The 14,902-nt window shown below is 33.4% G+C and overlaps 2 protein-coding genes across 2 annotated transcripts; one reads left to right on the top strand and one right to left on the bottom strand.

Annotated features, from left to right (window-relative positions):
- The first annotated feature begins 3,621 nt into the window (after positions 1-3,621).
- Positions 3,622-4,581, top strand: LOC107157527 (putative olfactory receptor 56B2). The gene has a single exon (XM_015503891.1). It carries the CDS (start codon positions 3,622-3,624, stop codon positions 4,579-4,581), a length of 960 nt encoding a protein of 319 aa, XP_015359377.1.
- A 9,045-nt stretch (positions 4,582-13,626) lies between these two features.
- On the bottom strand, positions 13,627-14,583 carry LOC107133672 (olfactory receptor 52N2-like). The gene has a single exon (XM_015475925.1). It carries the CDS (start codon positions 14,581-14,583, stop codon positions 13,627-13,629), a length of 957 nt encoding a protein of 318 aa, XP_015331411.1.
- Positions 14,584-14,902: the final 319 nt, after the last annotated feature.

Genomic DNA, 14,902 nt, shown 5'->3' on the forward strand with positions numbered 1-14,902 from the left:
CCAATTATAAGTTACATACGTTTTTAATGTACATCTATGCATATACATATATAAAAGTTTTCATTTAATTTTTAATGAAAAATTTTCAAGGAAATTTGAAAAATGTATTATTGAACACAAACATTAAATAAAAATTAACAAATCAGACAGAAAATTTTGATGACAAGTTGGATACATAAGGAAATACTTTCTTATTATATAAGTTTATCTTATTCTTTGTCCACAATGTAAATTACTTGTTTTTTCTTAAACTTGCAATTTTGACCATAGTCCTTAACAGTGCTGTTGAATAGGAAACAAAGCATCAGATAAAATGCTCTGATTAAGTAGATTACCCATATTTCAATTTTGTACTGTGGACTAAATACAGTGAGGAAGTCAATTACAATTTTTCCTATTATTTTACTTGCGGGAAATTATCAAACTGATAAACATATAGGATGAAACAATTTGGTACTATATTTGAATTACACTGTGTCAAGCATGTTATCCACTGATTCTAAAAGTGATATTGATATAGTGTTTCCTGTCTTTGGTTTCTACAATTGACTGACTTTGATGTTTCCTCCTAACTTTTTTAGTAGGTTTTTAATGTTTGCATGATTTGTGATTTCCAAAAGATCTTTTTTAGGTACATTTTGGCTTATGGGTTTTCTTTTACATATTTTTACTGCACACATATACATTTTTGCATATACATTATATAAATTGTATCTGTGAAATAAGGTGATTTGTAGTAGGACTTAATGAATTGATTTTACTTATTTTACCCATTTTTTTGAAGCCACCTCAATGTTTATTGCAGCTCAATTCACAATAGCTAAACTATGGAACCAACCTAGGTGTCCTTCAACAGATGAATGGAAAAATTAAATGTGGTGATATATTCAATGAACATTATTCATCTTTTTAAAAATTGCTTATATTTTTAAATACATGACGATGGGATGCATCACAATTCTTACTACACATATAGAACACAATTTTTTATATGTCTGTTTGTATATAAAGTGTGTTCACACCAATTCATATCTTCATATATGTACTTTGTATAATAATGTCCATCACATTCCACCATTATTGCTAATCCCATGCCCCCTCCCTGCCCCTCCCACCCAAATACACACCAATATATACACACACCAATATAATAATTCCTAAAGTCTATTATGATATCACATTTATTGATTCATTAATCTGCTCATTAATTCTCAAATGATATTTAGCATCTGCTATGTACACCATACCATGACAAATGTGGCAAATATAAATAATATGCAATATGTTCAAATATTATAGTTGTGTTTTTATGGGAGATTCAAAACTATAAATAGATAATCATGATACCATTATATTCAAATAATAACAGATATAGATTCCATCAGCCTATATATTCCTTCCTACAAGCCTTCCAATTTCCTAGTTACACGATGTTATGGTGAACTGAAGTGTGGTCCGCTATCTTCTCCAAAAGAGCTGAGTTTTCCTATAAAAGGGATTCCTGATGTGGTGGGAAAGAGGGTGAGGTCACATCATCAAAGAAAGAACTGCAAAATCACAAAGCAAAAGAATGTTAGCGTGATGTGAATAGGAAATGAGAAATAACAACTGAAGAGAACTCTGATCTGGCAGAATACCAGCAATGTTTCTGGTATAAGAACATTTGTCTTTTCCCTTTAGAAGTTGATCACCTACTTGTCATTTCTGTATATTCCTGCATGATTCTCACATCTTATTATAACACAAGAAAAGAGCTTTGAGCAATACTCTTATTAAAATATTCATCCTATGTTTCTTTGCTACTTCCAGAAGAAGTTGCCTTCTCATTGTCACTCTTCAGTGCAAAATAGGAAAGTAGGGAAAGAACAGCAAATGAGGAACAATGAGCTATGTCTGATTTGTCCACCAGCCTAAGTAATATAAACTATCTTCTTTTGATGTCTGAACGTTTATTCAAAGTAGACATTTCAACTAATAATATGTACACGTGTACATTATATATGAACAAGGCCCAAGATGAGGCACTCTAAAAGAAGGGGGTTTCAATCAACATTCACATTGAAGTATGACATTCCCAGTAACCTTTGTTACTCCAGTCTAAGACACTCATTGCCATTTCGTTATTTCAACAATTTGCATGTTGGTGGCTACTTTTTAAAAATAATTGGAAGTGTTTTGGAAAGACCTGTGAACAGTGCTAACTAAGAATGTCTACAAAGAAGCAGAGGGGTCAGAGAAGAGCACCCAAAATTGATCCTCTCAATGATGCTCACTCATCCACAGTCTTGGCACAGCTTTCCAAAGCCCTTTATTAAGTCTGAGTGAGTTGTCAAAGATAAAAAGACTCTAATACAAACTTTAAAACAAAAGTCTGAATTTGTAGTGAAAAAAGCAGACAATTGTGTAATAAGTAACTCTAAAACAAATTTATGAAAATAATTGATGAGAAGTTAGGATTTTGTAAATAATAAACTTAAAGAGAAATAAATACATTTTTCTAATTAAATATATTTAATAATTCACTCATTTTAAGGACAAATGAGGATGTCATTGGGGTTAAGGTGAAAGTACTCACCAGGTCTACACCTGCATTGCATCTTCTGTTAGTTCTTTCATTCTAATCTGCAATATTTTAAAATATTGTGCATCTAATTTTTATTCTTAAAATTTGAAATCTTCAAAACAGAAGAAAAAGCACTTGGTAACATTTGATAAGAATGCATATTGGACATCCATTTTAAATTTTTTCACGAAAATATTGGCAAATATTTATATTAAAGAAGTATATTAAGTAGAAAATGTTTTGTTGTTAGTAGGTAATTTATGAAAGCAGTTATATAAATGCATATATTTTGTGTTTTTTAAAAATTATGCTCATTGGCTGAAGCATGATTATAAGGACTTCAAGAAACATATGTTCAAATAGATCAAGTAGGTGTAAATTACTATAAAACATAACTAATAAAATTTAAAGATCACTGGGGCTGCTAAACTACATGATGGCCTTTTATAGTTGCTTGGCTTTAGAAAGGTGTTTACAATTTTGGTACACCATTATCCTTAGTATAAAGTGGGTCTACTTTGCTTCATACAAGTTTACCAAAATTTAAAAGAGCCTATTGGTAGTTTATAAAGTCTCATGTACTTGAATAAAAAAGAACACATGTCCTATAATCTAAGCTCCTAAAGAAGAAGTCAACATGCATGAAAGCTTCTAACAAATCTATATATTAGGTCTCTAAGCAACCAACTTATTAGCAAAGCCAAATCTCACAGTCAGACAATGATCTAATAATGTCCACACTGTTGTAATTCAATGACTTTCTACTTGAAGGTCATGAACAAAGTACTGATTTTTTTTAATAGTCTATTCCTCACTTAGGAGAAGAAGGAAAAAATTTGAGGTGCATTATGGAATTTTAGGGATGAGACTGAGAATGTTACACTTATCACAGTTTCACTTTTGTAAGAAAAGTTAAGTGAGTGTGAATGTCAGAACAGGAATGATAAAGACACAGAATCAATGATAAAGAATTATTATCCTGGGTGAGGCACTTTCCAACACTCTCACACTGACAGTTAAGAGGTGTAACATTCAGTTTTTTTCCCACTTACTAAAGGATGTTCCAGGATCTCAGAGATTCCAACAGCTCTCAGTTCCAGGTCTCTGAGTTCATACTGATGGGATTCCCAGGCATCCACAGCTGGCAGCACTGGCTCTCACTTCCCCTGGCTCTGCTCTACCTCTTAGCCCTTGGGGCCAACATCCTGATCCTGACTACCATCTACCAAGAGGCAAGTCTGCATCAGCCCATGTACAATTTCCTGGGCATCCTGGCTGTGGTGGACATGGGCCTGGCTACCACCATCATGCCCAAGATTTTGGCCATCTTATGGTTCAGTGCTAAGGCCATCAGCCTCCCTGAGTGCTTTGCTCAGATGTATGCCATCCATTTTTTTGTGGCCATGGAGTCAGGCATCTTTGTCTGCATGGCTATAGATAGGTATGTAGCCATTTGCCGACCACTGAGATATCCATCAATAGTTACTGACTCTTTTGTGATCAAAGCAATAGTGTTCATAGCAATTAGAAACAGTGTGTGTCTAATTTCAGTGCCTGTGTTAGCTGCTCAGAGAAATTACTGTTCTCAGAATCAAATTGAGCACTGTCTTTGTTCTAATCTTGGAGTCACTAGCCTCTCCTGTGATGACAGGAAAATCAACAGTATCAATCAGATATTTCTGGCTTGGCTGATTATGGGAAGTGATCTGTGTTTGATTATTGTGTCATATGCTTTGATTCTTCGGTCTGTACTGAAGCTCAACTCCAAAGAAGCTGCATCCAAGGCCCTAAATACCTGCACTTCCCACCTCATCTTAATTCTATTCTTCTACACTGTCATTGTTGTTATTTCCATCACTCATAGTGCAGGTATGGAACTTTCCCTTATCCCAGTTCTACTCAATGTGCTACACAATGTTATCCCCCCTGCTCTCAACCCCATGGTGTATGCCCTCAAGAACAAGGAGCTCAGGCAGGGCTTATGCAAGGTGCTTGGGCTGAACATCAAGGGCAACTAACATAGAGGAGATACTCAGTGTTTTTATTTTTATTTTTTTATATACTCACCCTTTACATTTATCAGTGACTGTGAATGTGAAAAGTAAATAATATTGACACTGTGGCAAGTTTTCATTTATCACAAGTAATTATGGTAACAATCATAATTGGAGAACAATACATGGGGAACTTTTTTTTTGAAATCTTTGTGTGTCAAAAAAATCTTCAAGACAAAAAATAACATAATAATGCTATTTGTTTCAAGGAATCTAAGGGAAAGATATGTAGAATATACTTTTCATTATGTTTCATGCCTGCTATAAGTAGAACATCCAGAGGATGATGAATAGATGTGTTTGATCAGGTACTTACCAATATTTACTATTAAATTTGACAGTTTAATCTTTTTTATTAATTATTGATAGAGTAGAAATTATATTTGCATTTTTATTTGCCTTACTATCTGTCCTTATTTTTAATTAATTTATATTTTATTAGTGCATTATAGTTATATGCAATACTGGGGTTTATATTGACATAATCATGCATGCATGGAATATAATTGGTTTCACTTCAGTCCCCTGTACTTCCTTTTCCCTTTTCACTTTGATCCTTCTGTCCTCTTTCTTCTTCTCTACTGGTATTCCTTCTACCAATTTATAGTTTTTTTTTCCTCAAATTGGTGCTTTACAGATACAGAATTCACTAATGGTATATTCATATATGTACACAGCACAATTTGGTCAATTTCATTCCACCATTCCTCTCTTTTCCTGTTCCCTCCCTGTCACCTACAATCATACTCCACAATATCATTTCTTTTTCCATGGAATTTTGAACATTGTTTTTCTTTAGTTTGGTCTAGCATCTGTACATCAGAGAAAATATTCAACCTTGACTTTTTGAGTGTGGCTTATTTTACTTAGCATAATCTTACCCAATTTGATCCATTTACCAGAAAATTCCATAATTTCATTTTACTTTATGACTAAGTATAACTCCATTACATTTTCTTTATGCATTCATCTGTTGAAGGGCAACTGTTCATCTGTTGATCATTGCCCAACTTGGCTGTTGGAAATGACTGTTATAAAATCAATGTTCCTGAATCACTATAGAATGCTACTTTTAGTTTCTATGGATAAATACCAAGGAGTGGCTATAACTGGGTCATATAGTGGTTCCATTTCTAGTCTTTGAGGAATCTCCATCCTACTTCCAAAATGTTTGTACTATTTTAAGTCCCATCGAAGGCATGCCACTTTTTTCCCCATAACCTTAACAGCATTTATTATTACTTGTATTCTTGATGGTTGCCATTTTAACTGGAGTGAGATGAATTCTTAACATAATTTTAATTTGCATTTCCTTGATTGCAAGAGATGTTGAATATTTTTTCATGTATATGTTGGTCTTTTGTATTTCTGCTTTTAAGACACATCTGCTTATTTCTTTGGATGATTTATTAATTGAGTTATTTGTTTTCGTGATATATATATATATATATATATATATATATATATATATATATTCTAAATTTTAATACTTTGTCAGAGGGGCAGCTGGCAAAGATCTCCCACTCCATAGGCTATCTACTCATAGTCTTGTTTCCTTTACTGTGGAAAAGATTTTTCAATTGATGTCTTCCCACTTATTGATTTTTGGTTTTATTTCTTGTACTTTGGAGGCTTGATAAGGAAGTCAGTGCCTTTGCCAAAATGATGAAATGCTGAAATGGCATTTTTTCCCTAGAAATTGCCGAGTTTCTGGTCTAATTCCTAGATCTTTGATCCACTGGAGTTGAATTGTGCAGGGGGAAAGACAGGGATGTAGTTTTATTCTTCTACCTTTTTTTTTCCTCTTCACCATGATGTTTGTGTTGGTTTGTCCTATATAACCTTTATAATGTTGAGGTAAGTTCTTCTATCATCACTTTCTCCACTGTTTTTGACATGGATGAATCCATGATTTTTGTCATATGCTTTTCCTGGAAGTATGGAGAGGACCATATAATTCTTATTCTTAATTCTATCCATGTGGTGAACTACATTTTTCAATTCATTTATGTTGAAGCAATCTCACATCTTTGGAATGAAACCCATTTGGTCATGGTGATCATCTTAATGTTTTTTTAATGCAATTTGCCAAAGTTTTATTAAGAATTATTGCATTTATGTTTATCAGAGATGTTGGGCTATAGTTTTATTTTCTTGATGTGTCTTTGTCTGATTTTGTTATCAATGTAATACTGGCTTTATTGAGTAAATTTGGAAGTGTCCCCTCCCTTCTATCCCATGGAATCATCTGAGGAGTATTGACATTAGTTCTTCCCTAAAAGTCTGATTGAAATTAGCTGAATTAGAATCCATCCAGTTCTGGGCTTTCTTTGTTGGAAGGCTTATAATTGTTGTTTCAATATCATTGCTTGATAGTGATTTCTTTAAGCTGTCTACATCTTCATGATTCAATGTGGTTAGATGATATGTTATCTAGAAATTTGTCTCTATCTTCACGTTTTCCAGTTTACTGGAGTGCAAATTTTCAAAAGTTTCTAAAGATCCTCTGAATTTTAGAAGTGTCTGCATTAACATTTTGTATTTCTTCTCTAATTTTTGTTGATTTGGGTCTTCTCTCTCTTTCTTTTTATTGGTTTGGCTAAGGGTTTATCAATTTTGTTTATCTTGTCAAAGAACCATTTCTTTATTGCATTGTTACTTTAAATCTTTTTTATTCTCAATTTCATTAATTCCTGTGTTCTACTGATTTTAGAATTAGTTTGTTCTTCTCTTTCTAAGACCTTGAGGTATAAATTTAATTTATTTGCAACCTTTCTATATCTTAATCTTTACATATTATTAAGTAGGAACTTAATGCTATAAACTTTTTAAATGTAGTTTGCCCTATTTGATATGTAGTACCTCAATTCTCATTTGTTTCAAATAATTTTTTATGTCTCCCCTGATTTCTTTTGTGATCTACTTCTCAAGAAGAACATTTAATCTCCAAATGTTAAGACAGTTTTTTTTTAAATAAATCTTTTTAGTTGTTGATGGACACAATACCTTTATTTAATTTATTTTTTTTTTTATGTGGTGCTGAGGATCGAACCCAGTTCCTCATATGTGCAAGGCAAGCTCTCTAACACTGAGTCACAAACCCAGGCCCAAGACAGTTTTTGTTTTTATCTTGTTGATTTCTAATTCCATTCCATCATAATCTGATGAGATATAAGAAATTATCTCAATTTTTTTTTATTTGCTAAGACTTTTTGCATCTTAAAATACTTAAGAAGAGTTCCACATTCTGCTGAGAAGAAAGTGAACTTGGTTGTCAATTTTTAATGAGCAAAGAATTTGAATACAACTTTCTCTAAGAAAATGTACAAATCACCAAGGAATACCTGTAAATATAATCAGCATCATTAGTCATTAAATATTAGGCAAAGTCAAGTCAAATTATAATAATGTATAATTGTACCTGCTAAAATATTTATCATTAAAAATTAGAAATCATCAAGTGTTTAGAGGCATATAGATATATTGCTATTGATATGTTAAGTAGGAGAACAGCTGTGAAAAAAATGTTTGGCAATTACTCAGGCAATTAAAAACAATGGGGAAAAAAACTCAGCATTTTGTTCCTAGGTATAGACCAAGCATAATGGAAAGCAACTGTTATAACAAAAACTTGTTCTTTTCTTTTATTGGTTCTTTTTAGTTATATATAATCATGGAATTCATTTTGACAAAATTGTACAAGCATGGAATGTAATTTTTTCTAATTTCATCCCCAGTATTTTATCTTTGCCTCCTCTTCTCCCTCCCCCTGTTCCTTTCCCTCTGCTCTAATAATCTTTCTGCTATTTACTTACAGTTTTTTAAAAATTACTGTCATGTATGTAATGGTGAGATTCACTATGATATATTCACACATGTACATAGGAAAGTTAGGTCAGATTTGTTCCAGTGTTCATTCTTTATTCTATCCTTCCTTCCTCACCATCAATCTCTTTGTCTACTCCATAGATCTTTCTTCTAATTTTTACCCTCATTCCTTATTTTGGATAACCTTCCAAAAACTTGTGCATACATTTTTATAATAACACTATTAGTTCAAAAGTGGAAACAACCTACATGAATTAACAAAATTAAGTGGATCTACCATTACAAGACATGAAAAGAGCAATGACTTAATCTTTCTATCAAAATCACTTCAACATAATGCCATATTTATACTGTAAATTCAATTTGAATACTTTTGACATAGGACATAGATTTTCTTTATCTTAAAATATTATTTAATAATTGTTATTATTATTGTTTCATAATAATAATCTCTTATTCACAAGAGCCAAGGAGTAGAAACAACCAAAATAAGACTCCATTAAATTTAATGGTTATTGACTTAAAATTTGTAATGTAATTATACCTCTCACATGGTGATGTTTTAAATATGTAGCTTTCCAAAGGACACAGTACAAGTAGCATGGAAGATTTTTGAGACCTATAGAACTAAATAAAAAATATCCATTAATCCTCATAACCACACAGAGAATTTCAGGTCTACCTCTAGATCCTGTCTGGTTCACATAGAGGTGTGGACTTTTATCAAAGTTCAGTGAGGGACTTAGACTACAAAGAGCAAGTATCAGTAACAGCTAAATAGAGACCATGGGTCCCTATTAGCAACACACTGTGTTTAACTTGCTAGAGATCTTAAGGTAGTGGATAAAAGAAAAAAAAGGTTCTTCAATGTATGTTTTTGGTACCTTTGTCTAGTATAAGATAACTGTATTTATGTGGGTTTGTCTCTGTATCCTCTATTCTGTACCATAGGTCAACATGTCTGTTTTGGTGTCAATACCAGGTAATAGATATTAGTCCAGGTATCTATAGCCAACTGAATTTTTACAAAACTGTTAAGAATATGCATTAGAGAAAGCATAGTCTTTTTAAGAAATGGGGCTGGGTAAATTGGGTATCCATGTGTGGAAGAATAAAAATTAGAGCCCCATCTCTTACCAGTTCTAAAAATCAATTTGAAATAAATTAAAGACTTAAATGTAAGACACAAAATAATGAACATACTAGAAGAAAATGTACAGGAAATTCACTTAGAACATTGGAATGGGTGTGGATATTATTTTAATAAGACTCCAAAAGTATATCAAAGAAATACTTGGGCTACCAAATATATTGCAACATTACTCATAATAGCCAACAGTAAAATGATGAATTGATTAAAAAAAAGTCATACATACATGCAATAGAATAATCTTCCATCATAAAAAAGAAAAAATCTATCATATGTATAAATAGCGTTAACTAGAGATAATTATGCTAAGTGAAAAAACCAGGCACAGAAAAATGAGTGCTGTATGATTTTATTCATAAATAGAAATAAAAAAGAAAGGAAACCATAGTGACTTTAACTTGTTGAAAACAACAAAAGATAACAAGTACCGGCAAGGATATAGGGGAAAAAGAATAACTGTACACTGTTAAGGGGAACATAAATTAGTAAAGCCATTATGGAAACAAACTCTCCTTAAAATATTGGTATCACTACCAAGATCTTTGGATTTCATTTAGAAATCAAAAAATGAAATCAAAGAGGTATGCAAATAGGTAGGTAAATGACAGGATATATGTAGATATAAAGAAATCCAATGAATACAGAGTTTCATACTTGGTGAAATTTTTCTTAAAATATTGCCAACATCAGTTACCAGGTTCAGTAGATTTCAACTGGAAGTTCAAAAATAAAATTGAAGAAATATTTAGGTAGGTAGATAGAGATGGAGATAGAGATATATTTGAAGCCAAAAAAATTCAGAAATACATCAAAAATTAATATATCAAGTTCAAATGGATATTAAAGGATGCTTAATCTTTTATTTTTGAATCTAGTATATTAATATTTTCAACTAATTTTATATAGTGTTTGATGTCTCTTTGAAATTACATGTTTTGAGTATTTTTGTTTATAATATTATTAACAAAAATAATATTATTGTTTATACTTATATGTAAATAAATGTTTACTATGTAAAAAAAGTTCCTCAAAATATTGAAAATATAACTATCATGTGATCCAGCAATTTCTTTGCTGAGTATGTATCTAAAGGAAATAAAATCAATATCTCAAAGAGAGGTACACATAATTGCATTCATAGTAGCATTATTCACATGAGCCGAAAGTGGAAACAACTCAAATATTCATTGAAAGATGAATGAGTAAAGAAAATGTGGTGTATGTGCACAAGGAAATATTACTCAGCATTTTAAAAGGAGGAAATTATGCTTTTTGTAACACCATAGATAAACCTGGAGGACGTAGTAAGCAAAAAAAAAAAAAAAAACAGATACAAAAAGACAAATACTGTATAATCTCTTATATATAAATATTAAAATGTTTATAGTATATTATGAAATAATATGAGAGCTATAAAAATTACTACCAGTGTAACCATAGTTTACAGAAGAATGTAAGTCTTTTTTGGATCTTTATTTCAATCTTCCCACTTGTTCTATCTCCAATTTCAAATGGAATTTAAAAATTCATTTCTCAGCAATGAGCTTCTGACTCATGTCTAGGTGAGGTGCTTGGTGATATGTTTTTATTGCATCTACCATGTGGTAGGCAATCATTCTGGAATTTGAGATACCATGGTAAATAAATCAGGTAAAGATCCTGATTTCATGGCACTAATAACCTAAACTTGGTCTTACTCAAAAGGCTAAGAAACGACCATGGCAGTAATCATCTACAAAGTAGGACTGAGGGGGAACACCAAATAAATGTCTTGAAAGCAACATGTTCCATGAAAAACACAAGAGCAGGATAGAGATCACACATTTTCTCTTGCAATTATGTGCACTTGAGTCAAATATTGTGTGGGACCCTTAAGAATCTGATGGCAGTTCTGTATTTTCATAAGTCATTCTCTCACATGAGAATGAATACTCTTCAGTCATAAAGAAGAACAAATGAGAATCACTTCACCCAGGGCAGGTTCACCATAAGGGACTTCTCACCATCACAGTCATAAAAAAAAATATGCTACAAACTTTTAATTCCTTAGAAAATGATGTAGTATATTGTATTTGTTAAAAACAAAGACACAGGGTCCAGGTGGCCTGGGATGTAAATCCAAGTTCTGCCACTTGCTGGCTATGTGACTTTCATTGTCTAACCTTCCTGTGACTTAGTATGTCTGCCTATAAAATGGACATGAAATAGTACCATCCTCAGACTTGTTTTAAGAACCAACGAGCATACAATGCTTAGAAAAATATCTGGAAAATAAGGGCCATATATGTTTTGTTGTTGTTATAATCTTGAAACCATGTTCTTATGAAAATGCTCAACACCTTCAAAAAAAAGTAATTAGAGGTAGACACAAGGTTCTACACTGTACCCAGGAACAGCCTTTGAAAAACTAAGGCTGGTTCACCAAAGAAGTAAGTAGAACTGAGAAAATAGAGTCTGTATGGAAGACAGAAGAAAGCAGGGAGGGAGACAGGCCTTCAGAGACAGAGATTATAGTGGAGACATGTACAGTCCAGGAAAGTGACCAATGGGCAGCAGCTGCTCAAGGTTAAGGGCCATTCGAAGGCCCCCGTGGCCTCTCAGTGCTGATGGAGGAGCAACACCTGGTGCTCCTGGTGTCCTGCCCAAGCTCAGAAGCAATGCACCTCCCAGCAGAGCTTCTACCTTTCCAGATCCATCTTTTTGTCTTCCTCTTTGTCTTTTGCTTCTGAAGACATTTATCTGCCCAAACTTGATATTGTTTGTTTAACATCAATATTTTACACAATATATTAAAATATTTTATTGTTTCCAAATAATCTCATCTTCTCTTTCTTAAATACTCATGTATAATTCAAGATTCATCTCAAATCCTACCTTCCCTGTAAAGAATTTACTAACTCTAATAGATATTGATGATCCTATTCTCAGTTTCCATGATTTTTGAAAATCTGTTGCACTATTCACTATTTTTCAAAAATAGCAAACAAAACTTGTTACATTGTCTGTTAGCCATTCCACGCATTTTTTATCCTCTATTAGAGTAGAATTCACTAGAGTTTTTGTAATCATTTATATTTTTCAGCGCATAACATGAAGCCAGGTACCTAGAGGGTACCCAGAAAAACTTGTTGTTCATATTGACAAAATGTTTGTGAAAACTCTACTAACCTTTTGGTTCCTCCACATTTCATCCATTTTTAATGATCTCTCCTCCCTTTTTCACAGTGTTTCCTCTCATGTTTCCTGGTCCAGCATCTAGATTCTACACTCTGAGGCCTGGGACTGAATTATTTTAGACTCTGCCTCTCTTTCATTAAATTCAAGGTGTGACTAATAATACTATCAGTGTCTCAAAATTAATGAATGAGTGAAGGAGTGAATAAATTAATAGGTATACTAATAATAACACATTTGCCTTCTTGGTATTTAACAAGACAACTATATCCTTTAGATACATTTTAAATAAAGGTTGTAAAGTGATTACATGGGACAAAATAGAACACTTGGAATTTTTTGTATGAAACATAGGATATTTTTCAAAAATAGTGAACAAAACTCAAAGATTTTATAAAACATCTAAATCTTGCTTGCTTTAGAAATTATTAGAAAATATTGCAACACTGGACCCTTCTGACCCCATGGCAAAAATGCACTTGATCTGTATAGAATTTGTCCCTAGTGGAGAGGATGTGCTCCCCTACATTAGTCTAGCCTCCTACTTCTACACACAATATGTGGGTACATCAGGCTTACCTTTTACCTTTTTTTAACTTTCTGGTGTCACTAGACATATGACTCAATAAAAATTCATGCAAACATAATCTTTATTGGGAATGAGTATTTTACCTTTTTAATTCTGCATTCTATATTTTGGCAGATATTTACTAACAAGAAACTTAAAAATATACACTTGCAAAGAGTTTAGAAAATCTACGTTTTAGAATGATTTAATATTTCATTTGCTCCTTTTATGAATTCTTCTCCACTATTTTCTCTTCATGCGAAACAATGCATTTTGTGATTTGTTTGTCTTAGGTGAGGCCAATCTTGTCTCCAAGTAGGAATTTGATGATTCCTTCCCAAATCTGCTTGGTCTTGACTCCATAAACAATTGGGTTCATGGTAGGAGGCAACAGCAGATAAAGGTTGGCCACAATGATGTGTATGTGGTGGGGAATAATGTGGCCTCCAAATTGATGAGTGAAGAAAGTGAAAAAAGCAGGTATATAAGTGATCACGATGGCACAGATATGAGATGTGCAGCTGCTAAAGGCTTTGTAACAAGCATCTGCTGATGACAGGCTCACTACAGCCCGCAAAATCATAGTGTAAGATGCAGAGATACAACAGATATCAAACACCCCAATCAGGAGGGCAACCATCAGACCATAGATAGCATTTACTTTGACGTTGCCACAGGACACCTTGGCCACAGACATGTGGTTGCAGTAGGTGTGGGGGATGAGGTGGCCCTGGCAATAGGGCAGGCGTTTGGTGAGAAAAGTGAATGGGATGATGAGCATCACACTCCTCAAAAAAGTGGCAAGACCAGCCTTGGCAATGACAGGATTGGTGAGGATGGTGGCATAGTGTAAGGGGTAGCAGATGGCCACATAGCAGTCCAGGGCCATGAGCATGAGCACCCCAGACTCCATCCCAGTCAACATGTGGACAAAAAACATCTGAACCAGGCAGGCATTAAAGTCTATCTCCTTGAGGTTGAACCAGAATATACATAGCATGTTGGGCACAGTGGTGGTGCACAAGGTGACATCAGTGGAGGCCAGCAGGGCCAGGAAGTAGTACATGGGTCGATGCAGGGCCTCCTCATGACTGATGAGGTAGATGAGTCCCACATTCCCCACAAGAGCAATGATGTACATGAGGCAGAATGGCAGGGAGATCCAGATGTGTGCAGCTTCCAGCCCAGGAACACCATGCAAGATAAAGTATCCTGGTGTCAGGCTGGAACTGTTGGCTCCAGACATGACTGACAGGAGGAGAGCATTTTAGACTCTTTAACACTGACAGTTCCCTAGACCAGAAAGGAAACCAATGGTAAGTAGAGAGCATGAAAACATCTTTTATTAAAAATTTTTTATTTATTTAATTTAATTTATATTTTTTCTCTGTGAATTCTTTTTTTAAAGTTTGTTCTTTTTATATATACATGACAGGAGAATGTCTTTTGACATATTATAAGTATACATAGATTATAAATTATTCTAATTAGGATCCCACTCTTCGGATTATACATGATATGGAGTGTCACTGGTGGTTAACTGTGTGATTTCAATTAGGCCATTG

This window comes from Marmota marmota, unplaced genomic scaffold (assembly GCF_001458135.2).
Source record: "Marmota marmota marmota unplaced genomic scaffold, marMar, whole genome shotgun sequence".
Taxonomy (NCBI): Eukaryota; Metazoa; Chordata; class Mammalia; order Rodentia; family Sciuridae; genus Marmota; species Marmota marmota.